The 16000-nt window shown below is 35.6% G+C and overlaps 1 protein-coding gene across 1 annotated transcript; it reads right to left on the bottom strand.

Moving 5' to 3' along the window:
• Nucleotides 1-1112: 1112 nt before the first annotated feature.
• On the bottom strand, nucleotides 1113-3544 carry LOC127412999 (homeobox protein MSX-2-like). Its single transcript, XM_051649767.1, has 2 exons — nucleotides 3041-3544; nucleotides 1113-2534 (listed from the first exon to the last, which is right to left on the bottom strand). Exons 1-2 carry the CDS (start codon nucleotides 3390-3392, stop codon nucleotides 2098-2100), a joined length of 789 nt encoding a protein of 262 aa, XP_051505727.1. The 5' UTR covers nucleotides 3393-3544; the 3' UTR covers nucleotides 1113-2097.
• Nucleotides 3545-16000: the final 12456 nt, after the last annotated feature.

Consider the following 16000-nt stretch of genomic DNA (forward strand, 5'->3'; position numbering starts at 1 on the left):
TCTGGTCAACCAAAATTGGCTGAGTCTGGTTTGCCCAATGAAGAAAAAGACAATGTTGGGAGATGATATTTGGAAGCCAGTTTCAAAGTTATTCAAATGCTGGACTTTGAAAAACAAGGACAAAATGTTACTTTATCACTATTTAGACACAGATTTTTTACTTGATATCAGCACAGTGTTTGTTGGTACCATGGCCTAAAATGGACTTCAAACCAGCTTTTTTTAGGAGCATCTGGGTACTTTTATTGTAAAACAAAATATCAAAGATGTTAGTAGTTTAAATAAATCGGCTGCATGTATGTTAAAAGAGTAATTGGGTCAGTTGGAGGCTTTTTTTTCACTAAATGGTTCCTTTTTTTAGCTGAAAATTTCCTTTGAGATTGGATCAGTTCTTTAAAAGTCTGGAGTGCCACATTTGGATTAATAAAAACAATAAAAAAATAATCAAACCACCTTCGTGGACCTCCCTGGTCGTCATCACTAAAGATCAAAGCCTTACACTAAGTGGACTTGAACAGTCAGAAAAGCCTGGCATGAAGATCTTTGAGTTTCAAAAAAAGTACATTTTCAAAAGTAAATGTTGTGCCACAGAAAGATCTGTTATCATACTAATGTTGCAGCTTGTTTTAAAAACAAAGCAAGAGAAATGGACTGTGAAATAACTGTTAATTGTAACATAGAGGAACCAGAAACAGCTAGTCGGTGCCAGTCAATGCCACAGTTAAGCGAGCAAAAGAAAGGGAATCCAATCATGTAATGTTTTTTGAGTTCTTAGCATACACCATTTCACACTGGAGAAGTTAGACTGGAAGGCTTAGGGCAATTATGAAAGGATCTGGTTGATGTAGAGCTCGGCATTCACAATCAGTTAGGGCACTGAGTCAAAATCACAACACAAAGGCAAGGATATTTTCATAAGGGTGGACCAAACAGAGTCAACTTTTCTGTTCATCGGTTTCATGAGACATGCTAAGACATGGCCATTGTCAAAGGAGAATAAGCACTTGTGTTCAATTCACTCTTGTGAAAGTGCTGTGAAAGTGCTAACATTTTTAAATAGCCCACTACATAATTAAAGTTATGAAAAATATAATTAGACCAATAGAAGATTATAAATTATTTAATGGAAAGCCAGCCATACAACAAAGGCAACAAATCCATTATGAATGATACATAAAGGAGATTAAAGTCATTGTAGAAATGTGATAGGTCAACACATTCCACTGTTGCAGCACACAGGGAGATTTACGAACTAAAATACCTACATGGCTGACCAAGTGTTTTAGCGTGCCATGTAATGACACCGTTTAATTAACTTTCCTGGGACCACCAGCATGAAGAAAGCTGCACAGGTCATTTCCACTGATTATAGGTGCTTAAAAGCCTCTTTTCAGCATCTCAATTTAAAAAGAATTAGCAATCCTGAGGCTTTAAGGATGGGTTGATCTGTTTCTGTAAAACAATCACACCTCACAAATCTGAGCAAAATGTTTTTAATCTTAATAATTTATACTTTGAAATTTGAAAGGATATTTAGGATATATATTGTTTTATATTTTTAAAATTACACTAATTTACATTAACAGAGGCAATGCATAATAGCTGTAAAACATATATTATGCTACATTTGTTTCAGATAAACATTTCAGTTTTGAACCACTATATAAATATATTTTATTCTAAGGTTATATGGGTAAAATAATAACCAATTTATTTAGATTGTTTTTCTTTTGTGGGAATCAAAAATAACACCCTAAATCACACTGAGCTCAACTGACTAGTTTAATACAAAATATTGATCAGCATTTTATGCTAATATGATTTGAATGTTTTACAAATTGCTAATACATTTAGTCTTACTGTAAAATCAGAAAACAAACTTCTAACCACTTATTCATGGTTTCTTCCAATGTATGTGGCTTTTGCATTTACAACATAAAAACTAAATTATTCTTAAGCTTATATAAAATCATGCATCATTACCACCTTTCAACATTTAAGCAATGTCAGCATCTCACACACATAAATCAGAGGTGCTTTCATGACAGAAGAATTAATGCTGATGCAATAGTTTAGATAAGATCCTCTAGACTGACTCTACAGAATATCTTTAGATAGAGGACACACATTGTAGCCCATTGGGGTTGAGTATATTCCAACAGGTGGAATGGGCAGCATATGTCTGTGGAAGGGAAAAGACTGTGCGCAGATTAGTGCTGCTGTCTGGGGTTGGGTACAGAGTGGAAATGACACAGCGAGGCCATGTAAAATAGGTTTGGTGGTAATTTTGAGCCTCTCCAGCTCTGCCTCCTGAAGTCGTTTGGCCTTCGCTCTCCGGTTCTGGAACCAGATCTTCACCTGTGTCTCAGTCAGGCTGAGAGAGCTGGAAAACTCAGCCCGTTCTGCGATAGACAGGTATTGTTTCTGTCTGAACTTTCGCTCGAGGGCCAAGAGCTGAGTAGTGGTAAAAGGGGTTCGAGGTTTACGGTTGGTCTTGTGTTTTCTGAGAGCGCATGTAGAGGGACTCTGTGGTCCTGTAAAATAAGGTCAGAAATGAGTTCTTTAACTAAACATTCAGTAATAAACGACTAGGAAAAATTACTTTAATTTGTTTTTACATAGTCCACTGTGAAAAATGTTTGTTCAGGTAACCAAAGAAATTTATTCATGTGGTTACATCTGAATTAGCAGGTTCAAAAAATATGAATTTGACTGAATTCAAATTTTAAGTGTCAGATGAGAGACAAATAGCTCTTTAACTGCACAGTTTAACTTTTTACAGCGTAGGACAGACTGATTAAATACATGCATGTATACTTCCTGGCACAGCAAAATACTCACTAGGTGCTAAATAGGGTTTATTCACCATATGATGGCTAATGGCTAACTTTAAAGCTTGTAATTAAATAATAAATATGCAATTATAAGTTGTTGTTTTTTTATGCATTTAAAATGGCATGATAAATGTAAAATACTTAAATAATAAGGAATAGGCTATATAAGGAGTAAAAAAGGAATATGCAATAATTTGGAAACTTACGTGGTAGTGTTGATGACCTGGGTTTATTGATTAAGGATGAAGAGTCTTTATTGACAGATAAACAATCTTTGGGGAAATCCATTGAATCTGGCGCTTCTGAATATCGGGCTAACACGGATCGATTATCCCGATTTATTATGCATGGCATCCGAATCGGCTCGGGGGAAGTTGATTCACTTTTTGTTCGGTTCTTTGACATGAGAGCCTCAACGCTGAATGAGAGAATTGGCGCCCGGACTGAACGCTCCGTCGGAGATGACCGTGATCCATCATCATCGTCGTCGAAGGAGACTTCACCTTTATGATGAGCTGAAATCATTCCCGGGGGAAAAAAAACAGCTATATTCCACATATAACATTAAAGATACCGGTGACTGGGAGAAGAGTCATTTAACTGGACGTGTGCGCGCGCTTCGCGGTTTAACTTTTACAGTGACTAACAATAACTTGCCTAAAAAGTTGCAAGACCATCTATAGTTCGAACCAATCAGTTTTCAGACAGAGGCTGTGTCTCGAAACCTAGTGGGCTGCCTACTTTGACTTATTTTTTTTAGCCTCGTGTGATAGTGCGAAAACTGGGCGTTATCAGGCACGTGTACAGTTTTTGGGCGCGTTCCGAGTCACCTGAGCTGGACTTAAGATGAAATGAATGAATCCCACAAATGCTATCTAGGTAGGCAGCTCACTAGGTTTTAAGACACAGCCAGAGTGTTTAGGGAGGTGAACGTGTGTTTGCCTCATTAAGAGATCTGCTGTTTGAGTTCCTGAGCTGTTAAATTATACTCTTAACGGATGAAGGATAAACGGAAATTATATTTAGACCATAATCGGCTCGTCCCTCCTTTTCTTTAAAAAAAGCAAGATGGAAATGTGAAGTTTATAATTTTGTAAAAGCGCTTACATTAATTCTTCTATTAAAACTCATGTATTATTTGAGCTGTAAAGTTGTTTAAATCGTCCGTTTAATAGTAATTTTAGGGTTTTAGGGTTTGTTGACATCGTCATGGCAACAAAGTTGTAAAATTGGCTATAACTTTGCACAGAAAAGGTTTATAAGAGATTTTATCACACTAAAATCATGTTAACACGCATATTGTTTATGTCTTGGGGTCTTACCTTTGAAACAGTGAGTATTTTAACATCTACAGATTGATCCCCATTCACTTTCATTGTAAGTGCCTCACTGTAACCTCGATTTTTGCTCTTTTATTTTTATTTATTTTTATTTTATTTTTTTAAGAAAAGGAGGGGAAAATCAAAATGAATCTTTGTGGTAATCAATATTATGCCGCAAAACAATGAATCCATAATATTCCTTTAAGTGTTTCTTCAAATTTGTACAATAGACTTCCAATTTCATACTTTCACTTCGATAATTTGTATTTTTTTAGAGTAGCCTACAGATTAATCTCAAAGTACAATTAATCTCAATTAAACAATTAAAAAATGTGATAGAATCCCAAAGATTAGCCTACCCTTTGTAATGATTTTGTAAAAAATAAATAAAAATAATTTATATATATATATATATATATATATATATATATATATATATATATATATATACATACATACATACATGCATATATATACATATATATTCTTCATTCAAATATTTTACTGGCTGAGAACAAACTGACTCACTAACGGTGCCTAGTAATCTTAATTTTTTTAAGTATAACAATTTATTACATAATTACCACAAAAAACATGTAATACTCTGTATGACTGATAAAGGTAGAGTGCATGATGTGCTCTTTACAAACTGAACATGACATAAACTTGGAAGGGAATGAAGGTTTCAGGCTAGCATGTAAATTACAGTAATTATATTGTTACTATTAACACCTTGTAATTAGGCCCTTGGAATCTGGTTCTTTTTACCAGGATTTAACTGTAATACTGGAAAATTGCTACCCTCTAAAGGTGTATGGCGCCCACTCATATCAGCCTGAGACTGTCAATTTAAAGGTTATGAACTCTGCTCTGTTTTGTCATGTCGGTTTCACAGTTCACAAGTTCTGACAGTTGCATGCTGTCAAGTGCAATGCCACAGAATGCATTGAAATGACAGTATAAGTAAAAATGATTTGTTACTCCTACTCCTGTAGGAGTTGAATGATGGAGAAGGTTTTTGGAACACTTTGTGAATAGGGATTGTTGATGCATAACTTGTCCACAAATGTTTTATGTTAAATGTTGTATATGAATTTACAGTATGAGGGGAAGTGTATATTAATGTACATACATTTGTAAATAAAAATGCATACATAGAAGGAGAATGTTGTTTTAAATAGTTTAAGATCACTCCACAGGACATGTTAACTCCCCAGAACTATTTAAAGTCAACTACCGACATTTAAAGTTAGGATCCTTGCACACTTGCAGGCTCTTCTGTTTATCAAAGAAATGTAAACAAATGCAATACAAAACAAACCTAACGTGCAACTCCCTTTTCCCTATTGCAGGATTTGCATCACACTGTGGTAATTGTTTGATTCCTAGAAAATGCAGCACTACAAGTCAGTCCTGTTAAAACTAACACTTAAGCGTCTCCACCAAGTCTGGGCTCCTGCACCATTATTACAGCTCTCAGGGAAGTCATGCTCTGTAATCGTGACAGGTTTAATTCTGTGGCAAAAGGCCTTGGCTTATTGAGCTTTATGAATCACTGTGTTTGCATCACTTGTATTTTTTGCTTAAATTATTGGCATCCACCTTTACATATTCCCCTCTGTAATAGCAGCGATTAGTGGGCAATCTTGGGGTTAAGAATCAGGGTAATTTATGTTCTGTGGCTTCTTTAAAGTTATTTAGACTGTTAAACAAGAGATTATAAGTGGATTTAAAAAAATGTCATTAAGACAAGAGAGTACAGCGCCTAGTGCTAATTAGTGGTCAAGAAGAAAATGCAGATTGGCACAATTCTCTTCAGAACAATCAATACTGTCACATAATATGCAACACAAACTATCTTCAGGATCAACGCTGGAAGGAAGTTTTACCAAATAATCTTGACATGGATGCTGTGGCCCATGGGCACTGTAGACAGTGGACAACTTTGCAACAGAGAGCATAAGAGAGTAGGCCAGGTGGATTGTTATAGAGTGTGCATGAGAATAATCTATTCAGATAATGGTGATTAGTCATGATTAAAGTGGCAGAATTGATTAGGCCAAGTCACGCTTTTTATGTAGAAAATAAATAGATCACAACAGGCAGTTAGAGCTTGGTAAGTCACGAATGTTTACATGAACTAGCCTTGCTACAGCTTTTTAATTTGAAAGTAATGCTCCCCAAAGCATCACACACCACACAATTTGCCCTTTTTAAATGTTGCATATAAACATGACATAAAGACCAAAGCATGACATAAACAAAGCCACAACTATGCCAAATTAAAATTTGCAGAAGTGAAGAGTAACAAAGCATAAGAGAATGCACAGGATAATGGAGCATACTATAAACATCTTACACATTACGTTGATTATTTGCATCAACAATGTGCAAGTGACACTGGGCCAGTAGTGGAGAGAAAGATACAATTTGAACTGTAATCATTTCATTTTACGTATGTTAAGTACTTGAGGTGGATTTTTAAAAGAAGCCTTCATGCTAATGCTACAATGAAGTTCTGACATTTTAAAATAATACATCTTTAAATGGTAAAAAAACACAAAATTAGCTCTTGTAGTCTGTAATTATTAAAGCAATTAAGTGTAAATTTGTACAATACTGCTTTATTAAAATGGTATGGGAACATAATTTTGTACATTAACAGTTATCGTTATTTGCATTTATTATTCAACCACCACAGTTTAAAACACAAATTCCTATAAATATATGTTAAAATTGATCAAATATTTACATTTATATTTTTGAATAATTTAATCATTGAATTCAATAGTTACAAATGTAACTCTTCTATTAAAGGAATATTCCGGGTTCAATACAAGTTAAGCTCTATCGACAGCATTTGTGGCATAATGTTGACTACTGCAAAAAATAACTGAATCGAATCGTCCATGCTTTTATTTAAATAAAGCAAAAATCAAAGTTACAGTAAGGCACTTACAATGTAAGTGAATGGGGCCGATTTTTAGGGAGTTTAAAGGCAGAATTGTGAAGCTTATAATTTTATAAAAGCAATAACATGAATTCATCTGTTAAACTTGTGTATTATTTGAGTAATCTCAGGAGATCAGCAGTTACAGAACTACTCAAACCAGCCCGTCTGGTACCAGCAATCATGCCGTGGTGCAAATCACTGAGATCAAATTTTTTTCCCCCCATTCTGATGGTTGATGTGAACATTAACTGAAGCTCCTGACCCATATCTGCATGATTTTATGCACTGCACTGCTGCCACACGTTTGGCTGATTAGACAATCGCATGTATGATTGTTGATGCCAGACGGGCTGGTTTGGGTATTTCTGTAACTGCTGATCTCCTGGGATTTTCACGCCCAACAGTCTCTAGAATTTACTGAGAATGGTGCCAAAAACAAAAAACATCCAGTGAGCGGCAGTTCTGCGGATGAAAACACCTTGTTTATGAGAGAGGTCAACAGAGAATGGCCAGACTGGTTTGAACTGACAAAGTCTACGGTAACTCAGATAAATGCTCTGTACAATTGTGATGAGAAGAATATAATCTCAGAATGCAATTCTGAGATGCGGGTTGGCTGTTTTGGCAGCACGAGGGGGACCTACACAATATTAGGGAGGTGGTTTTAATGTTGTGGCTGATCGGTGTATGTCACAAATGCTGTCGATTGAGCTTATCTTCTATTGAACACGGAATATTCCTTAAATTCTTCAAATAAACAGAATTAAATATTTGATTGTGATGCATATCTGCTAAATGAAATTTGAAGCTCATAACAATTTCACTCTCCAGTGCCCTAAAACAGTTCATTTCTCTTCGTTAAGCCACACTGAAATGTAAGCAGGCCATTATGTACAATCCAGGTCCCCAGTGATGGAGCATTTGATGCAACAGACAACCCCACTTTTAGGGTTGAATTGCACTTTGGGAACATTCTGCTCATAAAATGTAACACAGAATCAAATTTGACCCCATTTGTCTGATTATGGGAAAAACAACAGACCAACAGATGAGGCCCTTTCAAACAATATAACAGTCTTATTCTACACATGGCTACCAAGGATGACATTTAGAATTGCATGCTGACAGCATTTGCTTGATAGCTTTTTCGTTAGACTCCATATGGTGAAATACGCAGTGCCAGTCAGGAAGGGAGCCACTATACTGTGACTGAACTTGACTTGGAACTGTTGTTGTGACCATTTGAGTGTGAGTTCATAGACAATTAGAAAAGTGGGACAAGCCTAATGTTTCTGACACAGCTGGACTGCCTGTCTGTGTCCCTCCTGGCTATATGGATCCAGGTTCTTATTATACCCTCATCAGCTCTTGCACAATGCAAAGCGCTAGAAGGCTTCCCCTGATACCATTCCATTTCCACACAGCAATATGCAATTATCCCTGTATGCTGACAGTTAAGATGACAAAACCATTTCTGCGAAAAGTCAGGTGTGATGATGATGATGATGCTGATTTCCCGAAGATTCATTATGGTTTGGCTTCTGAGTGTCACATTTTGAGGAATGCTTGATAGATTCCTGGTATCGACCATCCTACTTTTTCTTCTCACATTTTACACAGGCAACTGCACCTTGGGTGCTTCAACCAAGGACTTTTTTTTTTTTTTTTTTTTTTTTTTACAATATGCTTTATAATTCAAGAGGTAGATACAATTTTATGGCTCTCTGTCACATGGTGAATTGAAGCCCATAAAGCATTGTTTGATTAAAATGCCATCAGCCAGAGTCAGTGGTTCACATCTATTAAATAAAGCCTTACTGTCTCAGTTCAGTCTTAACTTATAGTTGCATATCATTCACAATCAGGAACTTTATCATATTGGGCTTTTTTTTCTTAAGCTGAATGTCCTGCTTTTTTCCTGTGGCGCTTTCCATGAGTCCATGCAATGTATTTAAAGGCTCAATCTGTAACAGTTGCAGAAGGCCATTATTACATGTGGTATGCTGTTCTAGCAACAATTAAAAAGCGCCTAAATGCTTTCATAATAACTCCTCAGATGTGCCTCAAATATAAAGCTTTTTAGTCACAGGACTAACTCCAACTGTTCAAGGGCTGCTGTTTCATTGATTATGGATATTGTTGTTAAAAGGAAATAAGCTTTGCTGGAAAGAAGTTTGAGTTGCAGTGTAAAAGTGTTGTCATTGTCTTTCTGTTGCTCTGTGTGAATCCAACACTGCACAAAATCATTTTCTTGCGTATTTTTGTCTTGTTTTCAAGTCAAAATATCCAAATATTCTTAAAGCAAGATATATTTACTTATCAAGCAAAATGGCATAATGTATTATGTCTTGTTTTCAGAGGAATCTGACGAAATGTAATAAACTTTATGTTTAAAACAAGAAAAAAATCTGCCAATGGGGGTAAAACAATAAACTTGTTTTCCCTTTGAATTAAGTTTATTTTCATATCCCACTGGCAAAATTATTTTTCTTCTTATTCTAAGCATAAACCTTACTATAATAGGGAGTCATTGGTCCCTATCCCTAAAGCCCATCCCTAACTAATATGGTGTCTAGGGCTGCAACTAGCTATTATTTTGATAATTGACTAATCTAACGATTATTGGACTATTCATCGATTATTGCAACGATTAATCATTAGCTCTTAACCGACTATTCATCTTGTGCCTCGACTTAAAAGGTTGTATTAAATGTGAATACAACAATAAAGAGGACAAAATCATCTTTTAAAAATACCTCTAAATGACATTCACTGAATTACAAGGAAAAAAATACTTGGATTGTTATTCAATTTAATTAATAAAATCAATTCACTGCAAAAAATCCTATCGTTATCAAATGTTTTTGTCTTGTTTTCATTTAAAATGATCTAAAAATCATATAAGATGTTATAGAAGCATAAGATATTTAGACTTGCTTTCAGAGAATGTATCTTGAGCATAAGTGTATTTTTTCACTTGTTCATATTTCTGCCTGTGCAGTAAAGACAAAATATACTTGTATTCAATATATATTCTCTGAAAGCAAGTCTAAATATCTTATATGTTGCTTCTCAGTTAAATATATCTTGTTTTAAGGATTTTTTGATATTTTAAAATATTAAATATATATTAAATATTATATTCAACATTCTCTGACATTTTTTCTTCTTCTGCAGTATAGCTCCTAAAGTAAATAGGTAAGGAGTTTTAGATATTTATATGGAAAACAAACCAAAAAAGACAAATCAATAACCATAATACTGGTTTTAATGTTGTGACTGATCGGTGTAATATTGATCACCACAAAAATTTGTTTGAACTTGTCCTTCCCTTTTCTTTAAAAAAAAAAAGAATAATTTTTTTTTTTTTTTTTTGCATTGTATATGGGGCTAAGTCTACACTCTCTCACCTTTTTGTTCACTTCAATCCAGCTTTAACTCACAAAAAAAAAAAAAAAAAAAACTCTCTCTTCATAACAGAGCTGCATATTGTCGATTTTTGTTCACTATAAGATACACACTGTGACACATATATTATGATTCACTACATCGTGAGCCATCACGCTATAATCTAGCTGCAACAAACACGTACGAGTGTCTCCGCATGACAGGGTTTATCAGCCAGGAAAAGTTTGAAACTCTATCGCTCTGTTTTTCACACGACTCATATAAGTGGCTCTGACCACACAGAGAAATGCCAGTTTCGGAGTTTGTGATTATTTACACAACCTGCTTCCTTATTATTTTAACTTTAATAAAGGATGCATTAAACATATAACGCTGGGCTGTTTCATTTTTAGATGCTCAGACAGGCAAGATTTGCTCAAGCGGAATGCCAAATCTGGCTTTGATTTATTTCCCGTCAGGACGACACTTCATCTGTATTTACATATTTTGTATTTTTGTTGTATAATTCACTCATATTTTGCAATCTACATCACTGTATGCTGTTTGTAAAGTTTAGAGTGTCTGGACTGTGAGCTGTGTTTTCTTCCTCTCCATAACCATACCTGGGTGTCAGAAATCAGCAAGAGACTGGAACCCTCGGAAAAAAAAAACATGCTGACATCCTGCATGATCATGTTCTTTTAGTGACTACTCCCCTTACACTGCTCTCTTCCAAACTTACCCCTGCTTTATATACTCTTTGTAGCTTCAAAGAACTTAAATTCAATACAATGCAGCTTTTCAACAGAGGTTGGCTAAGTCTTCTGTTCTCATGCCTAGTCTGGCAGATAACCATAAATCTATTAATACGTTTTTTAACTTCTTTGACATTCAGATTCAATATTTTGTGTTTAATGACACATAACGTTATAATGAGCTCCAGTGGACAGATAAAATCTCTTTGCTTCTATGTCTTTGGCTCTTACCTTTGCACAGATTTGATGTGGTTCACTGCAAAAACACATTTTCTTAATGAATATTTTTGGCTTGTTTTCTAGTAATCTAAACATTCTTTAAACAAGATAAATTTACTTGACAAGAAAAAATCACATAAGATAGTTTTTCTTGTTTTCAGAGAAATCTAACTAAATTTAGTTTAGAGGGTGTAGAGGTGGGTTTAAGTGATAAGGACCAATCAGGTAGTGGGGAGTTAGAATCTGGCTGGGAGTCAGATTTGGCCCAAGACCAATACTCTAGGATCGGCCACATTATGCCGACTCACCAACATGCGCGATCACCTACCTACAATTTTGAATCAGCTCCAATGTGTTGGCATGACCAGAAGTATGTTGCAACAGCAGCATGGGAGACCTGGGTTTGAATCCCACGTTAATGGAGTAATCGAGTATGTATTATCAGTGATGAGCGCAATTTGGAGGTTGCATTTTTCTCTCTAACATTAATTTTTTACTCAACTGATGGTTAGTTTAGGTTTGGGTTGTGGGGTACAGTGTATAAAATATGCGTTCCTCTTCACTGTATTAGAGCTTGTGCAGCTGAAAACAGCTCGCTTCACAATTAGCTTTTGGCAACCCTCTGTGGACATTACACACACAAAATGGAGGTCACACGTGCCCATAAGCCCATCAACACTTACCGATTTGGCCACTGGGGGTAGTGTTTCGCATTTTGGTACTCACATAACGATTTTACGGAAAGAAAAGTAAATCTACTGTTTCCGATTTCACTGACTAAAAGTAGTGACGCTACTCACTTAACTAAATTGTTCAGTAACGCAACAGTAGTTAAGCTATTTTCACAGTAGTGTTGCTTTTCCAGTAACAAGCTAAATTTTTCAATAAGTAGCGATGTTGTGTCCCAAAATGCTACATTTGTCACATTGTATTGAGAACGCAGCAATGGATTTGACGACTCAGCAACGGTTATTTCAGACAGTTCATTGATTCACTTGAGCCCCACGCAGTGGACTTTGCTTTTGTGTATTGCTGCTGATTATTACTATATTTTGATCCAGTTATATAAAAAAGGGTGTTTTCTTGGTTATTAGTGCATATTAAGTATACATTTATGTTCAGGTAACAGTTGTCAGCCTTTATGTTTAAACCTACAAAAAATAACCATGGTTTTACCATTGTAATTGTAGTAACCATGACTGTAGTAACCATGTTTTTTGTTTTGCCGAAAACTGTGGTTTTATTATAGGAATACTGTAGTATCCATATACAGTAGTAATCATGGTTTTACTACAAATACCATGGTTACACAACAGTTACTGTTGTAAAACAATGGTTAATTTAAATTAATTACAACTATCAGGTGATATTATTGAATTTTGCCATTAGAAATAATTACAGAATTAAATAGCCTAATATCATCCGATTATTATATCTAAAAATGTTTTCTTCTATAAAAATCTTCAATGTTGTTAGTTTTTTTTTTTTTTTAATAGACTGCAGTGTAGCAAACTACTTTAAAAAAATAAAAAAGTTTTTTAAAAGGTGATAATAAATAATTTGGGTCATATTAGGACGGCTCATTAAAAAGACTGAAGTACAACTACAAAGTTCCAGCCATTTCCCTCATTCTGCTTAAAGGCCAAATTAATTAGATGTTCAAAGCTAAATTGATCTGCAAAATATTTGAATTTGTCCAATATGATTTCATGAGAATTTGTTTTTATTCTTACGTAAAGTGTGGTGTTGTCAAATATTACCATCATATTCCCTGAGAGACTTGTTTTCTCAATTTATTCACACACCATTATGAAAATAACATTAAGCAATGCCTGCTTGTGGCAAATGAGTCATAAGGCTGCTAAAGGAAAGGTGTGGTTCTACTTGCTTTGCATGTTTCAACAAATGAACATAAATGATTCTAGTGGTGAAAATAATTACAGCTTAATTCAGCGGTAGAATCCATATCAAATGTACATGGCCTCAATGTCACGCATTCACAGAGAACTGAAGTGCATTGTTCTGGGCTTGCTGCTTGAGTTTTGTTGAAGCTTTAAGGCTGTTAAGTTCACATTTAACATACTCCTGTCGATTAACTGGGTAATTTTGCATGACTATAGTCATGACAAGACTATATAATCTATTGTGAAATATGTTTAGCAGGTTGTTTTATCAGAGATCAAAACAACCCAGAGCAGCTGTGCCTATTTTAGTTATATCATTTGTCCTATCAACAACAAACATGTTGCATTTAACCTGCATTTAATCTGGGTGAGATCTACCCACTGACATTTAGCTGATGCACAAGGAAAACATAATCATCACAGGCGCCCAGGGTAGGGGCCTAAACTACAGTATAAGCATTATTGTCTGTAATCAAGCCTTGGGTTTATTGCTCCATTACAAAGACTTGACTTGACAACATGATTAATAAGTCTCATTTAAATGTCTGTGAGGTTATTTTCTTGACAATAACTTCTTTATTTGATTACTTTTACCACAAACCCACCACCAGCACAAGCAAGAAAACATTTTCTTCGTTAGATAGTAATGTAGTTTCATTTTGGGTAGAGTGACTGCCATTTTGAATGAATTTGCCTTAACTTTTATGTCATATTTTTGTAATCATGTTGACATAAATGTACAATATACTGGATTGCTTAACATTATAACTGAAAGGACTCGCAACAAAGACGACTAAGGGCAATCTACTCATGGACCGACTTGCTGTTTCAAGGAAAGCCCAAGACCACAAAACTAAGCTGTTTAAGAGTAGATAAAACTTCCTGATTATAAAAATTGGGAGACCATATGGGATTATTGCTGACTGATTCAAACAACCAAACAAACAAAACTGATAACAGACTTTGTAATGTCACTTTAACAAGCTGAGAAGGCATCAAAGTGAGAGGAGGAACAGCCTTTTGGTGATGACCTAAACAGTGATTTATAGTTAATTTAATAATGGTATGCAAAATTATTAACATGAATGAACAGCCTTTGCTCTCTATTTAAAAACTTAAAGTCATACAAAAAACATACATTTAGAGAAAGAAATATAATTAAACTTTAAAAATGAAAATATAATTGAAAAATAAAAATACAGTGGACGCTCCATTAATTTTTTTTTTTTTTTTTTTTAATAACAAATGAGCGTTCCTCAATATGTATCTGCTCTTAATTATGACAATATCACCATCTAGTGGTCATTTGTAACTCCCTGTATTCCAAAACTTTGTTTTACCCAGAAAGAGAGTATGACTTATATATGACCTTTTGACTTATAATGGGTATGGAACTCAATGATTAGCATATTATCAACTATTTATAAACAATCATATTGAATCATATGCATAAATGTAAGATCTGCCCAATGCCCTTAAGTCTATAACTGTGAAATACATTCGAAATTCCTATACCTTATGAATGACTTATGACATACCGCCTTAAATAGGACTATTCCATGTGAAGAGCATTTTGATTGTCTGCCTGTGGCACCACCTGAAATTAAAGTTGAAAAGTAAGGCAAAATGAAAATCAGTTTCCTTTGCTGAATACTATAACCTTTATTATGAACCTGGGACCATTTTACAGAAACATCTTAACTCTAGAACGTTATCTAATCTATTTAGTAACCATGGCAAAAATCCTAACTTGAATTTGTCAGATCTTAAATCAAGTTCCCTTTGCAGTAAACCCAGAAATTCTACCTCTCAACGGATCTTTTCAACCTCATCCTATTTCTTCTTTCTTTCCAACTAATCTACCCCTTTTCCCATCCCTTACCTATCCTAACCCCTCCCCTTCCTAATACCCTCACATCCTGCCAATAAACAGTAGCCCATATACCCTGGCTACAGCAGCACCACCTCCACGCCCAGCTTCATTAATTCATCGGCCCTCCCCCATTTCTTCATCCTTACGTCTGCAAATCCTATCAGGTAACTACACCGACCTAGCCCAACTTCTTCAGCCATCCTTCTTAAATATCAGCCAGCCCAGAGAGCTGCAAACAAGCCAAGCCCTAATGCAGCTCAGCCACACAATAAATTCCCGCTCTAAAGACCTCACCCCTACCGAATTCACTTTAGCCTTCTCGGTTCTCTGCGAAATAATTTGCTCTGTCTATCCAGATCGAAGGACCGATTACCTATCAATCATTCTAGACATGGCCGTACATTTTGGAGGGACAGGCTTCTACAACTACCATGCTCTTTTTGCCACTCAAGCAGCAGGTCGGTTACAGCAGTTCAGCCAAGGAATATACTGGGGCACCTTCGATGCTGAACTCTACTGCCACATTTTCGTAGCCCGTACTTCATTCTCCTGCAAGCTATGCGGATCCCCGTCACATCCAGCCTCAGTGTGCACTGTCATCACACCCTTTCACTCTCAACCCTCCTCCTCACGCAAAAACTCAGTACTCAACCGATTATCTACAACAGCCCCACCTCCTTCTATTATTCCAAAACCCCTCAACATACGCCCCACAGTCAACGTTCCCATACCCAAAAGCATCGACAAAAGAGG

This window comes from Myxocyprinus asiaticus, chromosome 22, assembly GCF_019703515.2.
Source record: "Myxocyprinus asiaticus isolate MX2 ecotype Aquarium Trade chromosome 22, UBuf_Myxa_2, whole genome shotgun sequence".
Taxonomy (NCBI): domain Eukaryota; kingdom Metazoa; phylum Chordata; class Actinopteri; order Cypriniformes; family Catostomidae; genus Myxocyprinus; species Myxocyprinus asiaticus.

What these genes read in the sequence shown, in the direction of transcription:
- LOC127412999 (XM_051649767.1), bottom strand. Translation starts at nt 3,392, where the DNA reads ATGTGGAATATAGCTGTTTTTTTTCCCCCGGGAATGATTTCAGCTCAT. An exon ending in CAGGTCATCAACACTACCAC is followed by an intron (nt 2,535 to 3,040) that starts GTAAGTTTCCAA and finishes CTTATTTTACAG; the next exon opens with GACCACAGAGTCCCTCTACA.